Here is a 21,172-nt window from a genome sequence, read left to right as displayed (position 1 = left end):
CTCTCCCCCAAAGGAACCAAATACACATTTTTTTCACAGTACATATTTATTATGTTAGTAATCAAACCAGTGGGAATCAAATACAGCAGCACATGGCTGTGGCATGCACAAACACACACTCTTTCTCTAATGTAGGAAGGGGGAGCTGAATCTTCTGACCATTTTAAATAAGGTTTGAGTGGACACTCATTACGAGAGCGGATCATTGTAGGTCCACTCACCACTCATGTTCACCCTGTCCTCCTTTTAGGTATGACGGTACTTAAGTACTTTCAAGTTGCCATTAAAAGTCCCATTCCAGTATCTTATTACCCTAAAACAAAAACAAATACATATTCAACATGTAATGAATTTATAGATGACATGAATATAACTCTACACCTTCCTTCCTCATGCTGTGTCTGGGATCTGAATGTGTGTCTCCACCCTCACTGCTCACTTTGAGGAGATTTTTCCAGCTGCTGTGCTCCTCTCATAGGTGTTCCTAGGTTTGTGACATCACAAACTCTGGTTGTCTGAGGACCCTTCACCCATACAGGAATGCATCAGTGGTGAACCTTCAGCTTCCAATCTGCTAGCAGATAGCAGCTGGGCTTTCTCATGCAGTTCAACTTGTGTGACCTGTGGTATTTGCTGTGAGCGGTCCCTGAATCCTTCTTTTTCGGGACTTGCATTTGTTTACTGTCCTGCTTATTTCAAACAAAATATGTTTATGTATAAAAACTACAAGGGAAACATGTTAACATGTTCAAAAACTTGATTTTTAAACATGGATAATCGTGTGATCCCCCTCAGCACATTGGACCCTTGCTAAAGTAAAGTGTCAGGGACCTTAACTTAGAAGCAAAACAAATATATACTGACCTTTTCAGTAATCACGGTTATTTACCTCTATAGCTTCTCCCTCCCATTCGACAACTGTTGCATTTTAATGGGGCCTCCTCTACTGAGAGCATTCCCACAGCGATTCCTACGAGTGGGATGATAAGGAGGCATCACATGGGCTGGTGTGTGTTCCATGACGTGGTAGGATCATGCAGACATGTGCGCACACTCAGCAGACATGGTCATTTGCCATCTTCCTTCCCACTGGTCTGCTTGTAATTGCTTAATTATGCTTACGGCACATACTTACATATAATACAACAGTTTGATCAAAGGTAAACTCAGGTTATGGTGCAGGCCTAATTTAGTAGCCATAGGTTTTAACCCAGTGTACATGTAAGAGACACACCTGCTCATTAACCAGTAAATGTTCTCATCCTATTGTTTGAATGTTCCTGTGGGATGTTTCCTCTGTGTTTAGGTAGTTCCTGTTCATCGGTTCTCTCAAACTCAAAGAGGGTAGCAGAAAATCAAACCAGTCCACTGGAGCGTCATGACATGTTTTCATCAAAGTGTTTTTCTAGAGAAAGACGACAAAGCCAAGTTCCAGATGCAGTGTGTCTGTGGGGAAATAGGACATTTTGCATTTCCTTGGGTGGACCCAGTCTTCCTCACTTTGTCATCCTCGGGATGTGACTTCAATAAGACGTTTCCTTTTAATTCCCTGATCGGCTGGAGTTTCTGCTTTGCAACCCTCTGCTCTGATTGGTTGATTTAGTCTAACGATTTGTGCTGGTATGGGGTCAGTGAATCCATCTGCTCCCTCCAGATTCTCTGCCCAAATCTGAGACCTACTGGAGTTCCACTTAAAGGGGACGCACTCTTCACTGAATGGTGACATTGTCTTAAAAAATGAAACTGGCTGGTTTTGGATTTCCCCCCCGAGAGAGCCCAGGGCTTCAGTCCAATAAGTGTTGAAAGTCTTTGAGACAACAAGTCAAGAGGCTCAATTCCAGCATTAAATTAAAACTAACAATAAGCATTTGTGTTTAACATTTTTAAGCCTTTACATCGGGAGTCTGTGGCCAAAGGCATTATGTTTTCAGGTTGTCCATCCTTTTGAGAGCATGAGGGAGTTTCTTCAAATGTGGATCAAACATTCACATGAACTCAGGGATGAACTGATTTTGAGATGAGAATTCGGGGGTCAAAGGTCAATGTCATTTTGACAGTACAAAAAAAATTGTTTGCCCATACCTCAATCATTCATATGCTAATTATCAGAAGAAACACTTAATTCCCTCTATAAGACTGGATAGACACACGGTGGTAATTCTACTTGTAGTCTGTGGTTGTGAAAGGTTGTAACAGACAGAATGTTCCAATCACTGAGATGAATGAGTCCTGATCTCTCCTCTTGTCTGGCATATGCTTAGTAGTAGTCTTCGTAGTTTTTCGGGTTGAGGCAGTAGAGGATGGCGCCTCCAAAGGAGAAGATGGTGGACCCCCAGGCCAGGCCGTAGCCCCAGTTGAACTCGTGATACACCCTCAGACTGACCGTCTCTATGAACTTGATGGGGAAAAGGACCAAGCTGCACACCTGGAGCACCACTGGAAGGGAATACAACGGGGAAGAGAGAAGGTATTTATATTAAAAACACATATAACATGATACGTGTTTAAAGCAACCACTGAACAACTTCCAAAGCTGGAAGGGGGAGATCTGAGGTGCACTAAAGTCCCTGAAATCTTACACTCACATTTGAAACAAAGCAGGATTTATTTGCCTTGGAGTCTTACCCTGACAGTCCACCTACCATGCAACCTACATTTCTTTTGGAAGCTGGACAGTCATTGTTTTGTAACGTTGGATTATCCCTCAGCTCTTCCCTTTTGCGTTGCTATTTCGCTTCCGAATGTGACTGACTCTCTTTATACGTACCTGCAGAGAACAGCATGACAGCCACAGGCTTGTAGCAGCGACTCCTGCAGCCGAAGCACAGCGACACCAACGCCACGAGGAGGGAGAGCAGGGTGAGTGCCGCCCCCCCCAACAGCAGGGCCAGCGTGGCAATCTGCCAGTCTGAGGCAAACACACACAGGGACAGAGAGAAGGGGGGGGGGGGGAGTGAGGAAGCATGAAATCACACTGAGATAGAGCGTGACATAGGTAGCTAAAACGAGGTTACACTGGAGAGCTGTGTCCGTGCTGTTGACAGCAGAGAGGAAGGTGCACAGATAAATGAGGGTGGGGGGTTGGGGAGGGAGGCTGCAGAGTAGGTCACAGGCCGCTGCCATGCTCAAACTGTCACAAGAGAAAAAATGAATAACCACAGTGTAAACACAAACTATTTGTGGTTCGAGGGATGAGACAACTCCCCCGTGCATATTCTCAGAAACTCGACGATTGCTCATAACGTTGTGATGTGAGCCGCCGGGGAGCCGCGGCCGGTGGCAGCACAGGAATGCGAACCACGCGGTCAATGACCCTCGAACCGAGCACAGCAGTTTTCTGGCTGACAAGAAGCAAACAAACGCATGCACGTACGCTCGGTTACGCTCAGATTTCAGCGGGCTCAGTAACGGATCCCCAATGCAGCAGAAACACAAAGTGATTACTGTGGGGTGACTCGGATAATGAGTATCCCTCCCTGCTGGCGAAAGTGCAAAGCTCAGCTGCGATCTCAGCGTCCCATTCAGATTTACTAGAAAAACACTGAAACTGGAAAAAAGAGTCTTAAGTCTTAATCTTCTTTCCTTTCCTTGTTTGGAGTGGAAACAGAGAGAAAACACGAAGGGGAAGAAGATGTTCGTCAAAAAAAAGGTGCTATATTTTAGAAGAGCAAAGAAAACACTTTAACAGACTAAAACAAATCTTAATCATGGAGACTTCATTATCACAGGAGAGACATTGGGGATTGTTTCATAACTTTGCTGTGTCCTCAGGGAAACAGGAGGTGCACATGTAAACAGGCAGGGGATATTATGATGAAGCATTTGATTACACATGAGGAAGTAATTTAAAGTACACTGGATGGAAGAAAATGAATAACATCAAAGTGTAAAGGGGAGTTGGCTCTAAATAAGAGATTCAGTGTCACAGTAGAGAGACCGACAACATTTTCATCGTGTTTCCTTTATAGCTATAAACGCTATTGTTTATAATGAAGCCCAGGAAATAAAGGAAGTTTAAGCTCTGCCAAGAATGTTTCCTCTCTGTTGAGGCAGAAAATCATTAAAAGATCCACCAGTGAGGAGAAAGTGACAAAACGTAAGCAGCTTAAAGTGCAGTTCCCACTCGTGTTGGACGGAGACTTTATTCTAGGGGGCCAAGCGGCTCAAATATAAACAAACATCAACTGCTTTTGACCAAATATGGCTCAGGATTTAGAGTTTAAAAATGGGCCCTGTCACCACAGGATGTTGGAGAGAGCCCACAAAAAGCAGAGCACCCGTTCCCCTCCGGCCTCCGGCTTGCATAACACCAGGCCCCCTCAAAGACCGACCCCTCGAATCTCCCTGCCACCGCCTCCCTGGCTGCCTCGCAGTCAAAAAAAAGAAAGAAAAAGTCCACGGTGGCTTGACCCGCAGCTGTCAATGCAAATTGCTGGAGAGATACAGTATCATCTCTAGGTCAGTTTGGTGCCTTCAGCCAAGCCGGTCTGCAACCCAAAAACTCTTATCAGTGCAGCCGCGAAACAGCAGGATGCAGAGAGTCCTCTCATCCCAGATTTGGAACACGCCCTGTGTGCGTACGTGCAAGAACCACAGCCAGAGTTATAGTGCTTAAAGGCTTTGACGAGCGGGAAGTGCCAAACTATTAATCGGGGCCCTGCATGATGACAGATGGAAAAGTAGATATACAGTACACAAGATCTAATCTGAGAATTAATTATGGGCCCTTGTGTGCATGTCCGGGGCTGCAGAAGTGTTGCTCCGGAAAAAAAACGATGCTTCAGGGCCCCATTTTGGTTTCTTTGTCTGAGACAATGGCGGAAGATTTGTGTCACAGAGGAGCCTTGAGTGTCTCTCTCTGTCTCCCTGTCTCTCGCTCTGTCTTTCTCGCTGAAGTGAAGGTAGCAGAAAGATCTTTAAACAGAGGTTCCTGCTTCATGACTCCATGGGTCGAGAGTCTCGAGACATTGACTCCCTCACAGCTCGGTGAAGAACACACTGTTCCAAGAGAAGACATTCACAATTTACAGGCTCTGTAACATAGAACATGATTAATATGCTTTGGCATCACCGCGTCTGATTGAGCTGGACTCACTCACACGCTGGCTCCACATTTATCCCCTCGTCTCACACGGACATGGCATCCACACACACAAACACACAAAGATTTTGCATGACCATAACACATTCCTAGCCATGTGTCTTTTTTATGATTTACCTCTGACACCATGCCTGAGTGTGTGTGACTGAGAAAGAGAGGGAGAGCTGCCATATGTTTCTGTATATTTTTAACACTTTGTGAGCCTTTAACAAGACAACATTTCATGTCTCCTTTCTAACTCACACTGCAACGCACTGTGCTCTGCTGGACACACACACACACACACACACACACACACACACACTTGCAGGCCTTCCAATACAAGCTCAGAACATCTAAGCGGCCAGCTGATGTTTCAAACTAACAGGATTTATTTAATGCCAAGAGCATGACACTGAGGAAATATTGGGGGGCAGACAGACAGTGATTGTGGTGGTGGGGGGGGGGGGGATTCAAATCAATAAGCGGAGCCAAGAACACGCCTGAGGAAATGGGCAGTTTGCTGTGTGCATTAACTGTGGTATGCTGCTGCCGCCGCTGGGAGCTGACACGGAGACTGCATGTCTTTATATGGCACCAAAGTGCACTTTGTCTGTGCTGACAGGGGAGGACCGGGGCCAGCCTGACCCACAGTTACTCATCCCTCAGACAGAATGAAAACATTTTGTCAGACTAACAAAAACACAATTCACCACTCGCGCCGCACACATGCCAGGAGAAGCCCCGAGGCAGAGAATGTGGATATGATATTTAGAGTTGGTCAACTTTTGGGCCACAATGACGCTTTAGCAAGTTACATGTATGGATTCTTGCAACCTTAGAAGGCCAGCGGTGATCAATAGGGATTCTTCAGCCCCTCTTTAAAGACAGGTCAATTTGACATGTTCAAGGATGCTTTTGTTTTGAACCTCAAAATCCATTTCCACCTGACACATAACAAACTGTGGCCTGAAAATGTACCAGAGCTGAATTTGTTGCAAGAAAAATTAACATGATCCACCAAACAAAGTACATGACTGTTGTTTTGAATCTCATTAGCTTTTATAGGCTGGTCGCCATGGCTGAAGAGATGGCATTTCCTGACATCACAATTGATTTTTTTTGTTAATGCTCACACACAACAGTTAAAGTCCAACGACCCTTGTTCACCGCTGTTTGTGCAGCTGTGGGTGGAAATATGGAATGCTCCCAAATTAAAACGTGGGGATTCCATATACAGAAGTTTCCCCCTCTGGCAGAGAGAATCAGCATTGCTGGAGTGCTTCACTTGTTCCCCCGGTAACTAATCTCCAGGCATCTGGACCTCTGGGGAGCTCTCTGCTCGGAGTGGCCCTCGCTCCTTGGCCGGTGGAGAAACCCGCACAAAGGCTCATTTTGTGCGCAACAAAAGGCCAAATGAAACCCTAGCTGGCCCGCTCCTGGCGGGGCGAGATTCCCACATCATTAAGTGTCGTCCTGGATGTAAAAACTTAACTCTCCCTGCATAGACAGTCTGTTTTGGACCTGTGTTATTATTCTCACTTTTTTTAGAATCAAAAGTTGTTTCCTCGGTTATTTCGCACAGTTTTACGCACGCCATTGTTCACCATCTTACTTGGTGTTGAAAAAAGTTCCGCGGTCGAAATTAACCAGGCAATAGCTGATTATAAAGTAATTAAAATTTACCATTCTCTAGGGAGATGTTTTTATAATTCTCATGCACAGAACAGATTGCTTCTGCCTGCAGGGACTCCCTTTGTTATCCCTCTGCTCTGCGAGTCTCTTTCATTTCAAGATGTGGGTGTCTGCTGCGAGCACCCCCCCAAAACTCTACCCCATCCCGGCTGCAGCATTTGAAAACAAACGGGTGTTTTTGAGGATGCTGCAGCCTGTTTCAAAACTTCACACTAACACGGAGGCGGATCAGCAGCCTCCCGTCACCATGGAGCGTGTCTCTCACCCGTGGCCAGCGTGCTGTTGCAGGACCACTCCACGGAGCTGACTGGCTTCCAGCAGGACTCCCACAGGGACAGATGGTACTGGTCGTCCGCCGTCACCCACGCCGGGCTCAGAATGGCCCCGACGTCCAGGCACAGCGCGAGGAACACGCACACCAGTCCCACCAACTTCAGGGGCGTCATCACCGACACCCGCACCTCCTCTGTGCCGCTCAGGGATGAGGCCATGTCCGATCTAAAGTAGCTCACTCATTCAAAAAAGACAAGTTGGAGAAGACGCATGTGTGATTTCGAATCGGTGGTCCGTGTATGAGTTGCGGCAGCCCCCCCTGCCTGTGCCCGGGATGAGGGAAGCAGGATGGGGAGCTCCGCGCACAGTGCGTCCTGAGGAGCCGGAGCTGAGATCTGCTGAGAGACCCGAGCTGAACATCACTGAAATATCACGGTGCTGCTGCTGCTGGGTCCTAGTGCACACACAAACATACATACACACACACGCACGCACACACACACGCACACACACACACACACACACACACACACACACACACACACACTAAGCATCTCTCTCTCTCTCTATGTCTCTGATGCCACTTTTAAAATTATAATTTAGATTTATAAGTGATTCAATTAACGAGTATTTTTATACAATTTGGAGGCAGAACTGAAAACTGGTAAAAAAAAATATCAGTGAGAATTAAATACATGTGATGAAATGTTAGTTTCAGGGGTTTTCACTTTTAAATCAGCTTTTCTTGCGACACACTTTACCCTTCTCTTTCTCTGCTCCATCTCTTCAGTTTGCACTTCAACACACCAATTACTGTCACACACACACACACACACACACACACTGAGCTGAAGAAAGCTCACACTAGTAGTTTTTTTCCTAATTGAACTTAGCTAATTCTTTATCCCTATAGGGAAGAATCTGGGAGTTAATACATATTGTTTAACAGACACACCCACACCCACACACACACCCACACACACAGTCTTTTTGAAGCAATTAACTTTGGAGTTACATTTACAATCTCTGTGGTGGACGCCTTGTGAATTCACCATGAGTTCCTGTGTAATGTTATTAGCTGGTTGGTGGAAACACTCAATTAAAAAACATTGGTACTCTACTTCATAAAATGTTTCAGCAAGATTTCAATTTTATTCTTTCATATTATTTATTTTATATGCAGGTTTATATATGCATATAAATATGCACATATATATATATGTATATGTCGCTCTTTCAAAGCAATTTTGATTTGACAGTGTGTGTGTGTGTGTGTGTATGTGTATGTATGTGTATGTGTGTGTGAGGGAGGAAAGGAGGGAGGGAGGGAGGGAGACAGACTGTGAGATTGTGTAGGTCACCTGTTCCTGGCGGCAAAGACTTTCAACATCACTACTGATGATTGCAGATTGTAATCAGTGGAGACTCACATGGTTGCAAACAGAAGAGACACACACACACACACACACAGAACCACATCGTCAGTGTTGCAGAGTTGCACTACGTTTGTTCACATGTGGAAGGTGTGTGACTGCTGAGAATGAACATTAAAATGCACTTACACAGAACATTAAGCAGACAAATTGAAAGTCTTGTCTCTTCCTCTCCCATTAAGAACCAGCTGCTAATGAACCAATGCTGATCAGATGATGAGAGCAACAACCAAATGACTGTGGGTGAGGAAACAGGATGGTTTTCTTCATTAATCCAGAGGGAGACTTGCTTCACAGTCTTTTTTTTTCAGATTTGCAGCTGTAAACGTTAGTATGACATTTATATTTCTAGTGAGCTATGAGCAAATATTACTGTCACCTGCAGATACAAATGTTGATGAATCATATGTTCAAACATAGGTGTCACTAATGAGCCCAGCAGTTGTTCTTAACAATGGCTTTTTACAAACGATCCATGAAGCCTCTTTAAATGATATACTAAGCATTCATAAATCATTTAGTATGAAAACCTTTTATAAATGATGATTCATCAGAAGCATTTTTATCCTTTTGGCTTTGAGCATGTGATATTAAAGTAGTATCTGAGGGAGAGGTAGCCCAGGCCGTTCCTCCCTACAGTAGTGAGACTTCACAACCAGCTCTGCTCCCAGTAAAACTACATGCACACCACTATGGACTGCACTTTAACCCTTCTCAACTGTGCAATATTCTGTAACATATTCATTTGTCTGTGCAGTAAATGGTTCATGTGCAATCCACTCACGTACATATTCTGGCACATCAAATATGTCTTTACACTGTATATACCGGTTTTATAACATTAACATTTTCCAGAGGAGGTGGTCCAGTGGCAGAAACTTGGACTATGGGCAGAAAAGGTCTCTGGTTCATCTCTGGTTCGACTCCACGGAGAAAAAACAAAAAAACGAACCTGGATTGATCTGTCCAAAAATCCAAGAGGATTCTCCCTGCCCTGTCTAGTGCCCCTGAGCAAGGCACCTTACTCCCCCAACATCTGCTCCCCGGGCGCTGTACATGGCTGCTCACTGCTCTGTGTGTCCTGCACCAGATGGGTTAAAAGCAGAGGCTAAATTTCCCTACCTGCATGAGTGTGCCTGTGCATGTCTGTGCATGTGTTTGGGACTAATAAATGCATCTTAATAACCAGATGCACAAAAAAGTATCTCAGTGCATTATGGAAAAGGCAACGGGAAGTCGACCAGTTTGGATTTAGTGGTCAATTTGGGAATTTCCCACATTTTACTTTGACGAACTTCCTGTAGTTTCCTTGTGTTGCTCTGTTTATAGTCACTCTCTCTCGTGCTGCCATCATGTGTTGATCCAGGCCAGGATGCTGTGAACTGTCCCTTTAACTGAGGGGCAGGGCCGCATCACTGACCGCGGCAGCCAAACAGATCAGTGCGCCTGCGCTGCACAGTGGAGCGGCGGAGGAGCGGAGCGGCCGTCGATGCGCATCTAGGACACAGAGAGAGGTGAGATAAACTTCACCTCCTTAACAACACATGGCTTCGAATGGAGTAAAGAACATGTCGGGTCTAACGGCAGGGTCTCCATCCGCCTCTTTGTCCTTTAAACCGTGCGTCCCTCGTTTAAATGGCTCCGGGACAAGCTGATCCCACTAATCACTCCCCGCCGCTTGTCAATCCGCGGGGCGCTAACCAGCAGCGGCTCCAGTCCGCTCACACACTCACATATGAGGCCGGCTAGCAGCAACATGGAGGCTGCAGCTAACGGTGGCTCCACTTGTTGGTCCGTGTCTGTGGTGATGGTGTGTAACGGGGCGGCGGCGGCGGCGGCGCATTGTTAGCTGTGTATCCGACCGCTGTGGATCTATTTCGGGTGGGGGGAGTGTGGCTTCCTGGAGCGAACCCGTCCAGCGTGTGGAGCAGTGGCCTGCGGACGCCATTGGTCACCAGCGACTCTGTGGTCAAGCAGGTTTCACGTTCACAGCAGGAAAACACAGATCATATCGATTAATCGATTAATCTGTACTCGTCTGATCCTCTTATTCAGACCCTCAGCTGACAGGTGATGGTTTCAAACCATACAGCTGCTGATCTGAACTGGTTTCACTTAGCTTCCTTTTACAATCCAGCTCTAAAGGGAGTCTCCTGAATTTATATTAATTATAAGGGATTTGTCTATTAAATAACTGTTTTTAAAATGTATTGTCTTAATATGGTCCTTCCTTGTAAAGCCCATTGAGCTGCATTCAAGGATATGTGAATTGTCATATAAATGTTTGTTGTTGTTATTATTATTTTAAGCATAAACATTTTCACTGTTGCAGAAGCTCAAATAGTTCTTAAAAATGTGACATTAACCTTCTGTCCTGTGGTCTTCAAGTTGCTTGTTGTTTGTTTGCTTTTTTAACTGTTTCCTATTGTTTGCTTTCAGTTTTTAAACTTGTAGAGCTCCTTGTTACTGGGCTATATGAATACAGTTTATTATTGTTACTTTGCGATCACTTGTGTTCATTAGTCAATTTTTTTTAATCTTAAGAACCAAACAAGCACTCAGGTGACTATTGTATGATTCATATCCGCAGGTTGTACATTAAGGTGTGTTCCTGCAGAAAAATCGTCCCAAACAGACTTGCAGGAATCATGGGGAGCGGTAAGTTTGTGAACATTATTATTATTCTACCTGTGCCCACAAGCAAAGACACTTGCATGGACTTCATCGCTCAGATTCCTCAGAAATGGACCCTTCCACTTCCTTTCTTCCATTTTTCTTGTTTTGAATATGTGTGTTCTCAACACCTTCAAACATAAGTTAGTCGCTGATATGTGAAAATCGCCTTTAGCACAAAAACATTGCTCTTTTTCAGGAGTATATCTATTTGTTTACTTGTTTATTTTTACCTTGCATGTCTTGTGCTGATCACATCCCTGATCACACAGACTCCTTTGCTTGTTAATTCCCTCGCTCGCCAGACGTTCCCAGGGCAGTTTGTGCTAGAGTCTTATGTTCTTATTCTGGGAGTGTGGAACAGAGGAGCGGTCTGTCTCACTAACTTCATGGAGGATTTATATGCTGACATCAAAGAAACGTTTGTTTTTATGCTGAAATGTGGGCACTGGGCAGCGCTCAACTCTGCTCTACTGCCTTTGTTCTCCCAGTTTTGGCCTTTTTTCTGCATGTCTGTCCTCTTCTCCTCCCATTGCCTCACTGTTCTCTTTTTCAGTTCTCTATCTTTGCTTAATCCCTCTTTTGTTTCCTCCTCCTTACTTATACACACTTGCCTCTAGTGTTGCAACGTTATCTGAATTCACGCATTTTTGTTGGACATTTAAAAAACTTGCATCCTTTCCCTCCTTCTTTGCCCTTGTCTTCTGTCTCCCCTGCCACCCCTCCGCTCTCGCCCTCCTCTCAGTGTTCCTGCCGGCGACCGCAGCCCACTCTGTGCTGCGGCGGCTGCGCAGGGCCAACTTCATGCTGGAGGAGATGAAGCAGGGGGACATCCAGAGGGAGTGCCGCGAGGAGATCTGCACCTATGAGGAGGCCCGCGAAGCTTTCGAGAATGACGAGAAGACGGTGAGGGGGCGAGAGAAAGCATCACATCAGAGCCTGCAACTTTTCCTCACCAGAAAATTACATAAAAACCGGAAAATACACTTTATTACACACCTGCTACATAAAACCCACCAAAGTGACCGTTGTTAGTTAATCATTTGGTTGTTTGAGTGACTCATCAGTTGTGATGTCTATACAGGGATATGAGATTTCCAGGCCAGCCTGTGACTGGGCACACAAATATTTGCCAGTGTGTGTGGTCATTAGACAATAACAAGTGCCAACACACAACTGTCCACCGGAAAGTACAGATGGCCGATTCTAAGGATGTTTCTTACTTTAATTCTTAATCCGAACAGTTGCTGGAAATCTTGAAAAACGAGACTCCCAGCTAGGGCTGAATTCCACAAATCAATATTACTACTGCTGCCGTGTAACTGACACCAATGCACTATGAAAGAAAACCCAAACTATCCCTTTAATGTGTCAGGTATTAAATTCTCTGCCAAGACTGGTAGCTTGTGGAATGTGGGTGTTTTTCAGGATGTGATTATTATCAGCAGGAAGAACAGCCGAGTACATGCTGGAGAGGGGGGGCGTGTTTGTGAAACCATTGTGAGAGGCCAGCGAGCAGAGTCACGCAGATGGACGTGCACAATCATGTGGTCTCTGTTTGGATGGCTGTTGTTGTCTGCAGCCTCTCAGTTGCAGTTATCCATACAAAATGTGTTGTGTACCGGGACCTTGGGTTTTGGAAACAGTTGTGTGCATCCTGCATGAAAGTAGTTGAGTTTTGCCTTGAGAGAAATACATCTAAACTTGTGTCTTTGTTCTGATTGGCTGCAGAGACGGTTTTGGGAGGAGTACGTGCGTGAGAGCAGTCCGTCCGGGGGGCTGGAGACGGTGGTGGGTGGGGTCCACTCCATCTACTTGATTGTGCCGCTGATGCTCGTCGTGTTTGTCATCGCTGCCGTCGCCATCACCGTGTGGCGCTGCCACTCCCGCAAGCGCTCGCAGCGCAGCCCCAGCCTGGGACACTCGCATCACGACCACGTCCTGTCAGTGGTCTCGATGGACCATTGGGGGAGGGATTACCACCAGGGTGACCAGTCAGAACTCAGTGTCCACAGCAGCCCAGCTTATCCAGGCTCAGAGATCACGTCAGGCAGAGGAAGCGCCGGAGATCCGCCGCCATCGTATGAGGAGGCTGTCGGCCACACAGACGTCCAGATAGAGACGGAGCCACCTCCACAGTACGAGGACATCGTCACCAACAGCGCCTCTAGTGTCAGCGGCCGTGGGAAGTAGACCTGCCTTTCACTACAACCCCAACAAAAGCCCTAACCTACACTAAGACTTCTCTTATCCTCTAGCAATGACACTGTTGTGGCATCACCAGCCTTCCCCAGTCTACACAAACACTAATGGTCAATGGATTAATTCAATCTCTGCCAGAGCCGCTGCAGTTTGCACTAACCTTTATTCAGTGAGGTGAAGTGATGGCAGGACGGATCGTGTGATACTGCAATACCAAAACCTGGACTGAAGATCCTGAAGTTGTATCTATGCTGTCCCACTGTTGTAAATTAATTTAACTCTACAAACATAACAAATGTTGCATGTAGCGTGAAGGGGAAAAGAGTGATAATTACCATAATGAAGGAGCTGTTCTCAGTGTACTAAGGGATTGGGCCGATGGTTTATTGAAGATTAGTGCCAATTAACTGATGTTATTAATGTTTAATTTTGACCAATTTGTTGTGAAAACAAGTACTTACTGTGGCCTCTTGCAGTTGTTTTTTATTGCAAAATTGTACTTTGCAAGATCCAGAACCAGCTTTTAATCTACACATCAATTTCAGTGAAACCCACACTAATTTAGATTTTTGTCCACTAGGGGCAGAAAAAAACACAAATTCAATTCTGTCATATAATATGTCTAACCTGTTTGAGATTCAATAATTATTTAGCCATCCACATGAACAAAATGTCTTTACACCTCCTTATTTCTCCCACATGCAGCCATCTAAAGAAAAGGACTGTTAACTTACCGTCTAATACAGAACAGCCTAGACCGTAAAAAACATGTTTTCACAAGATAATCACTGTAAATTGTTTCATTTCGTGGTTATCCATAATATTATTTTGGGGATTTAGACTAGATTCTAAATTGAATAATAATTTTGTGAATTACACGTTCTGTTAATAATCGTGAAATGAGAAATTAGTGTTGTCCCATTAGGCTACACCTGCTGCTCTGGCAGACAGTTTGGATATCGTGATTCCATTGTCCTGTATCGTGATATCAGGTTGTTTGTTTTTGGGGTGTTTGCTTCGGTTTCAGGGTCAATCCGACCCTAACTCAGTCCCAACTATTCAGCAAATTTGCTCAAGAACCGGAACTGCCCAACTGAAGTTGCACGACTCGTGATCGCTCCCCATTACTGTCTTTAATTTGATCCATTGAAATCATGAATATCACATAACGCAGGTTTAAACAATCAGGTTGACAAACTAATGAATTGGCCCAACCTCCTTTTACAATTGGGAATGTTTTTGAGTTCAAGACAAGGCCATCGGTCATCATGGGGGTGCTGAAATACATTTTGTGAATGTGTCATGTGTGCGTTGTACTCCTGAGGTTGGATCAGGCTCTGCACAGCTTGTTGTGCTCTGTTGTTCATGTTTGTGCTGCTGACAGTTGCTCAGAGGCTGCTTTAACTGTGAAATATGTCCCCCACCCGTTCCCCTCAAGCAGTTGTAACTGTGTTGGATATGGCTATGTTGTCTTTTGCTAAACGTAAAGTGAGGATTCTACAAGTAGATTTGCGGGTAAATGGTTAATGGAAGTTTTGAAGTGACTTGCACAGGAATTTGGGACAGGCTGAATAGAGACGGGCTCTAGGGTTTTCAGTTATCAGAGGAGTGAGGCTATTTAATGTCACTATGGACAGAGTCCATGTTTAGCATGTGTACTGTATCTGTATATGTATATTCTGTGTGTGCAAGTAAGTTACAGTGAGATTGTTGTACTTGACAGGAAAGCAGTGAGAGCGAAACCAATGGAAGGATTGAACACTCGGCTGTGAGTGAAGGAGACACTTTGTGTTCAAGCTCAAAATGAGCTGCTGACTGAAACTGGGACAGCCAGACGAGCTCAGCGTGACTCTCAGCAATAACCATGTCCCTGTAATCCTCTGGAAAACAAGTGCTCCTGATCTATATGCAATGCTGCTGCATAAAACCAAATATATCTGGACTTCCACCTGATACTGACGACTGTCACATTTCCTGTCTGCACCTCACACTTTGAGCACTGGTGGTTGTTATTTTACTTATTTTGTGAGTTGACCTTTGAACCTCAGCACTTGCTATGACGTTGCTATTTTAAGGTTTTGCTGGTAGAGGGTAGCCATTTTGGTAAGGTCAGTTGTACTATTACTTACAGAGCACTGTTTTTTTTACAATGCCTTATCAAACAAACAAAATGTTATATAACATGAAGTGCGAGGGAACTTGTTATAAATCCTTTATCTGCAAAAGCTTGAATTTATTTGTAATTAAACATTTAAAAATATGACTTGTTTGAAATGTTTGTCTCAGGAGTGTGATCACATGTGTGAAAATGTATTTGTGAGTTTTAAACAGCTCTAGTCCTCTGGAGTGGACTCTCACAATGATCATCATTTGTCGAACTATTCCTTTGATCATGCCGAGCACAGCCTGAACCATTTTACGGTAGACCAAGGAAAATTGGCAAATTTTCAAAGAATCAAGGTCTGTTTGCGGACAAATGCAGATATGAAAACTTTTATTTTACAAATATTGTATTTTGTTTTACAATAATAAATGTAAATAATTTGATAAAAAAATTGTATTAGAAAAGTATTACTCCTCTGTATCAGCCTCTAAAAATCCATATTGGTCAGGATCTAGTGACTCGATGTTGTGACACTGAACACAGCTACAGACATGAGTGAAAATAATTTGGTAACATGAGTGACAGAAATTAAGACTGTGTCCATAATAAGCTTTTGCTTTAAGGAAGTTAACTCAGTAAAAGTTGAATATACTTTCCACCAGTAGCTTATAAAAAGATAAATGTAACTCAGTGGGAAAAGCATCTCAAACTTGGTGTACTATTGCAGTATAAAACTTATAATTTTTGCCATAAATTATTTGAAAGGATATGTCTCCTGATCATTTGTGCTTTAGAGACATTATTCTGTCTTCAGGGAACCACCTAACCTGTTTTTTCACATTCATCCTCTCTGTGGAACTCGATCCAGAAATCTAAGAACTGTTGCTGCTGTTTAAACAAAGCTGGAAGTAACTTAACCACGAAGGACCAGCCAGCCGCAGTGTGGGTGGGACTCAACGGGGAGCAGTTTAATTCCTCATATTCAGCTTGATGGTCACAACTAACCCACCATGGTTAGCAGAGGCCCTTGCACATCAAAAGTAGACTCATTCATATTTGATAGGAGTTTGTGGCACACATACAAAACACTGTGGCTCAGTTTGTCCTCGTTTTCCCTTCCAGTGCCTCTGTAAAGGAAAACAGAGTGTGGAGATAATGCTGCTTCAGGTAGAACAAGGCACAGAAAACACACAATCGGCTTGTGTTTGACACAAACACGTCTTAAAAGCAGCTCAGTCGCTGAGTTTCCCAACACAAGGTCACATTAACACAAAATCCCCTGTGAACAATTGTTAACGAGGCTGACACGACAAAAAGCAAAGAGAAACGTACCTTCAAGCTATTACAAATAAACCTATTTTTTTGGTAAACAGCGTTAACTGCTGCTGATAAAGTCAAACAGGTGACACCTTTTTTTAAATACAGCAAATACGTATTTCTGCGTGTTTTGTCAATATTGAAAAGTGTGAGCGCCGTGATCAGACCCAGTCCTTAGGGTTTCGTAACACCTCCAGCATCTCAGCCTCCCGGGTCCCTTTGGCAGGCTCGTGCATGTACTCCCACCTGAGGAGGAGAGGTGAGCTTGTTACCAGGCGATTCAGACGGATCAGCACATCACAGAGGCGCCAGGTGACGGCTGCCCTGGAGAAGTCTTACCTGGCGGTGAGGGGGAGCGACATGAGGATGCTCTCGATTCTGGAGCCGGGTGTGGCCAAGCCAAACTTCACCCCCCTGTCGTACACCAGGTTAAACTCCACATATCTACAACAGCAACACACACACACACACAAAACCTGCTGTAGACACGTTGCTTCATGTGTTTCATGGAACATCAAATCTTAGGAGTCTTGGTTATGTTGGACAGTTTTTAATTCTTTTGAATTTGCCTTTACACAGGTATCGAAAACACATTTCACGGACTAGTATTACCCACAATCCTTTTGGTTCACCTCAGATTTGTGGATCAAATTATGTTCCACAGAAAATACACTGAATGTTCTAAGATAAAAACAAATAGATATAAGGCCTGTTGCTGTGCTACTCTAGATATGTCACTGTGAATTTTGTATTTGTTTTTTTATTATATTAGAAAACTTGTTTGTCTTGCAGTTTATGCCTCTCACCAGTAGGAGGTGCAGCAGGCTCTTAGCACCCTCTCTTCCACCACCCTTGAAGGTATTAACTCAGCTTTACTTTCCTGTTGGGCTAGGTTTAGTAGCTGATTGGTGCGTTTATGTTTTGCTACATAGCTCTGATATATAAGTATAGCATCAACCTCTGTGTGGCTCTATTTATAACAAATTATGAACTTACAAAATCTCCTTTTGACAATTTCTCTAGCCTAGGATGTTTTCTTACTCACCTTCCTCGCCGTACCTGCTGCCAGTTTTTCTCCTCGTCAGTGAAGGCATCACTGAGGTGCTTGTGTACGATAGGCAGGTAGCAGGGCACCACAGTGCGAGCGCAGCTCTTCACAAATTTGAACGCTTCCTCCTGACTCGGCGAGTCCAGGTCATCGAAGAAGATCCCTCCTATCCCCCGAGTCTCTCCTCTGTGGCGAATATAGAAGTATCTGTCACACCTAGAGGACAGAGGGGTTGGAATTTTAACCACTTTCACAGCTCAGAAGGAAACGTTTTCTTAAATATGCTGATTCAACCAATCTCACATCTGTACATTCATTAGAGAGCTATAGTTAGCTTAGCGTAGCATTAACTTTGCAATCGCATGACGCTCGGAAAGTCCCAAGTTATCAAGCTGTTGTTCAAAGTTCGGTCCAGTGTTCATGTGTTTTGAGGTTCGAATAGTGGAAAAAACATGGAAGCTGTTAAAGCTTTTAAACCACCCACCTCTTTACATTATTTGCATAATGACAGAGAAGAAAGAAAAATAACAAGTTTGTGGGGACAAAGGCATAAATCATTTAAAACATGTACACTGGCAAAAACGCATTGTGGTAGGTGCACTTTGCAAATGAAAAAAGTGTAAACGCTTATTAGACATAAGAAGTTCATATCTACAGCTGATTGTAAAATTGTGTTGGTTTATAAGTATTGACGCCAGGACCTCGTTTGTCACAACTTTCACAGACTTTCGCGAGTTGTCCAAACTTGAGATGGCATACACGAGACTTTTCCAAGTTGTGAACTAATATTTAAAATTATTCCTAAACAACATGAACACACAATCCCAGTGCAAAGCATAGGAATCACCTGCCAGCTCCTCTAAAGCTCTAAAGCTGAACCTGAACTAACTGGCTACTGGTGCAGCTTTACATTTACCAGACGCATGTGAAAGTGGTGTTCCATCTTCAGAAAGAAATCAAAGCTGTGTATTTCTCACAATGTCACACTTTTCCGTTAAAATATATTTCAAATGAAGAGGACAACAGTGACGTATTATGAGCCACATCAGATAAACCACACCCATTCCCTTCATATCCTCAAAGCTCATTAAGTGGCTAACCTCACGGCTCAACGGTTTTTCTGCAACTGCAAGCTTCAGGCTTCTCTTATCATCATCTGACAGTGAGGCTACACCCGTTGTATCCACACAGACAAATTCACAGAAACAGGAGTGCAGATGTGTACGTGCTTAAACACACACACACAAACACAGGTGGAACTGATCTTGTGTTTCGAACCGTACCATTTCTTAAAGTCGGGGTAGTACTGCGAGTGGTGCTTGTTGCAGGCCTCCTTCAGGGTGTTGTGGAAGTGAAAGGCATCGTCTTTATTCACATAGACTGGAGTCAGGTCTGTGCCTCCACCGAACCACCACTGCTTGTTGCCTGAAGCACACACACAGACATACACACGCGCACACACACATAGAGGAAGAAGATGAAAACAAGGATAATCATTCATTCTTGTCATCAATAGTGTCACTGACACCAGGACACAGCTGCTGGCGTCGAGGAGCGGCGGCCACTCATTCACCGTCTCCCTCCTCGATCTCGAAGTATCTGTAGTTGAAGTGCACGGTGGGGATGTGGGGGTTCTTGGGGTGGATGACGGAGCTCACACCCATGGCACAGAACGGCAGCTTCCCTGAGAGAACACAAGGTTCAGACATGTTTGAGTCAGAACTCTGTTTGTGTGTGCAACGATCAATGAATACATGAGTGTGCTGCACCAAAACAACGAGGTAGATGATTAACCGGGATGAAAGGACTCACCATCTTTCCCCTTCAGGACTTTGCCTCTGCTCCTCATCTGCTTGGCGGCCTCCTCGGTCAGGTTCCCGAACACCACTGACACGTTGACCCCCGCTTTCTCAAACAGCTTGCCATCCTGCATCACACAGCTGATTCCTCCACCACCTGAGACAAACACACACACACACACACACACAGGGCCAAGATGGATACAAAAGAGATTGTGTGGACTGTCAGTTTCTATCAGTCCTTGTTATGATCAGGAAAATAAATGATCAGCTGTGATCAATTCCCCCTGCTCACCTTCCTTCCGCTCCCACCGGTCCACCTTGAACGTCCCACCGTCCACCTCCTGCAGGGCTTTGCAGAACTCGGCCTGAGTCTCCATGATCAACATCTCCATCCTCGTCCGCATCTCCTCCTTCCTCCCCTGCAGCACGTTGATGTCGCTCACCGGCGCGGACATGAAGCCCCGGCATCTCTCCAGGATGTCCCCCTCCTGCTCCTCCTCGGCGGCCGGAGCCACTCTGGTCGCCATCTGGGCGCGCTGGAAGTGGCTGGCGTTGGCCACGAGTCCCGCTACAGCCGCTGCTGCTGTCACCGCCGCGGCTGCACCGAGCGCCAGGGCTCCCCTCCCGGTTCGCCCGGCTGCGGCTCTGCCTGCGCTCCCATGGGACATGTACCTTACCCCGGTACCTCTGGACAGCCATCTCGATCCCGGAAGCAGGGGACACGACCGCAGAGCCTCTCTAGCAGCGGGTAGTGCTTTTGCATGTGAACTCAAACACCTTCTGGCTGTTGTCTGCGCCGCTTTGTGTCCCGTGTACAAGACGATGGAGGCCATTTGTAGGAGAAACTCACGCGGCTTCCCAGTGAATCGGCTCCGGGGCGGCGCGGCTCACTTCTCCAGAGACTCGGACATGAACTCCGGCTCGTACGTGCTCCCTGTCAGGCTTCAAGTCCGGGGGCGTGTCGTACCTTGGAAGTGACAGAGGCAACACGGGAGTTGTAGTGTTCCGCCATTCACTCGCTCTTCGAACTTTAAGACCCAGAATGCAGCGCGGCTGAAATCAAATGTTGCGTTCAAGTGCTTCCTCTATGCTCCGTCAATCGCACTCACCACTGTGAATGTGAAAGTCCGAGCGTGACGTAGTTTTTTTATCTCAGTTAAATATACTCAATTCATTTCATTACAGTATTCTGATACAACCGTAACTATAACTGTAACTATAAATATATCAGTAACTGTAACTATAGTCATAGCAATAATGTTAACTATAACTATGACTGTAACTATAACTATCTCAGAACATTTGATATACCTAATCTTTGCATCATGGTAAATCACATCATCACTCAATGTTTATTTTTAAGTAGAGAGAAAATTATTCTTAATCCATTTTGAATTATTCAATAATGTCTCCTCATCTATACATACAGAAGAAAATTATACGTAAATAAGAAAGACATATTTGAATAAATAAATAGTTAAAAATCCAATTGACACTCATTCATCTATTTTTAATCCAAACCTATTGATTAAGTTGGTGTGACCC

At 44.8% G+C, this 21,172-nt stretch overlaps 3 protein-coding genes across 4 annotated transcripts; 1 reads left to right on the top strand and 2 right to left on the bottom strand.

Annotated features, from left to right (window-relative positions):
* Positions 1-27: 27 nt before the first annotated feature.
* tmem47 (transmembrane protein 47) lies at positions 28-7,469 on the bottom strand. The gene is made up of 3 exons (XM_062396016.1): positions 7,041-7,469; positions 2,768-2,908; positions 28-2,436 (listed from the first exon to the last, which is right to left on the bottom strand). The coding sequence occupies exons 1-3, from the start codon at positions 7,264-7,266 to the stop codon at positions 2,258-2,260; spliced, it is 546 nt and encodes a 181-aa protein (XP_062252000.1). The 5' UTR covers positions 7,267-7,469; the 3' UTR covers positions 28-2,257.
* A 2,084-nt stretch (positions 7,470-9,553) lies between these two features.
* prrg1 (proline rich Gla (G-carboxyglutamic acid) 1) lies at positions 9,554-15,616 on the top strand. 2 transcript variants are annotated; one of them, XM_062394835.1, is made up of 4 exons: positions 9,554-9,995; positions 11,072-11,139; positions 11,900-12,060; positions 12,886-15,616. In XM_062394835.1, the coding sequence occupies exons 2-4, from the start codon at positions 11,130-11,132 to the stop codon at positions 13,345-13,347; spliced, it is 633 nt and encodes a 210-aa protein (XP_062250819.1). In that variant the 5' UTR covers positions 9,554-9,995; positions 11,072-11,129; the 3' UTR covers positions 13,348-15,616. The 2 variants fall into 2 exon arrangements, with proteins under 2 accessions (XP_062250819.1, XP_062250820.1); XM_062394836.1 differs by lacking the exon at positions 9,554-9,995 and adding an exon at positions 10,066-10,551.
* A 217-nt stretch (positions 15,617-15,833) lies between these two features.
* Positions 15,834-20,598, bottom strand: cpox (coproporphyrinogen oxidase). The gene is made up of 7 exons (XM_062394834.1): positions 19,920-20,598; positions 19,638-19,781; positions 19,399-19,509; positions 19,109-19,250; positions 17,823-18,041; positions 17,117-17,221; positions 15,834-17,023 (listed from the first exon to the last, which is right to left on the bottom strand). The coding sequence occupies exons 1-7, from the start codon at positions 20,458-20,460 to the stop codon at positions 16,939-16,941; spliced, it is 1,347 nt and encodes a 448-aa protein (XP_062250818.1). The 5' UTR covers positions 20,461-20,598; the 3' UTR covers positions 15,834-16,938.
* Between the last annotated feature and the right edge of the window lie 574 nt (positions 20,599-21,172).

This window comes from Platichthys flesus, chromosome 9 (assembly GCF_949316205.1).
Source record: "Platichthys flesus chromosome 9, fPlaFle2.1, whole genome shotgun sequence".
NCBI lineage: Eukaryota > Metazoa > Chordata > Actinopteri > Pleuronectiformes > Pleuronectidae > Platichthys > Platichthys flesus.
Note: the sequence above shows the minus strand (reverse complement) of the source record. Positions and strands in the feature narration are given on the sequence as shown.

What these genes read in the sequence shown, in the direction of transcription:
- tmem47 (XM_062396016.1), bottom strand. Translation starts at nt 7,266, where the DNA reads ATGGCCTCATCCCTGAGCGGCACAGAGGAGGTGCGGGTGTCGGTGATG. An exon ending in CAACAGCACGCTGGCCACGG is followed by an intron (nt 2,909 to 7,040) that starts GTGAGAGACACG and finishes TGTTTGCCTCAG; the next exon opens with ACTGGCAGATTGCCACGCTG. An exon ending in TGTCATGCTGTTCTCTGCAG is followed by an intron (nt 2,437 to 2,767) that starts GTACGTATAAAG and finishes ATTCCCTTCCAG; the next exon opens with TGGTGCTCCAGGTGTGCAGC.
- prrg1 (XM_062394835.1), top strand. An exon ending in TCGAGAATGACGAGAAGACG is followed by an intron (nt 12,061 to 12,885) that starts GTGAGGGGGCGA and finishes GATTGGCTGCAG; the next exon opens with AGACGGTTTTGGGAGGAGTA.
- cpox (XM_062394834.1), bottom strand. Translation starts at nt 20,460, where the DNA reads ATGGCCTCCATCGTCTTGTACACGGGACACAAAGCGGCGCAGACAACA. An exon ending in CCGGTGGGAGCGGAAGGAAG is followed by an intron (nt 19,782 to 19,919) that starts GTGAGCAGGGGG and finishes TGTTTGTCTCAG; the next exon opens with GTGGTGGAGGAATCAGCTGT. An exon ending in AGTCCTGAAGGGGAAAGATG is followed by an intron (nt 19,510 to 19,637) that starts GTGAGTCCTTTC and finishes GTGTTCTCTCAG; the next exon opens with GGAAGCTGCCGTTCTGTGCC.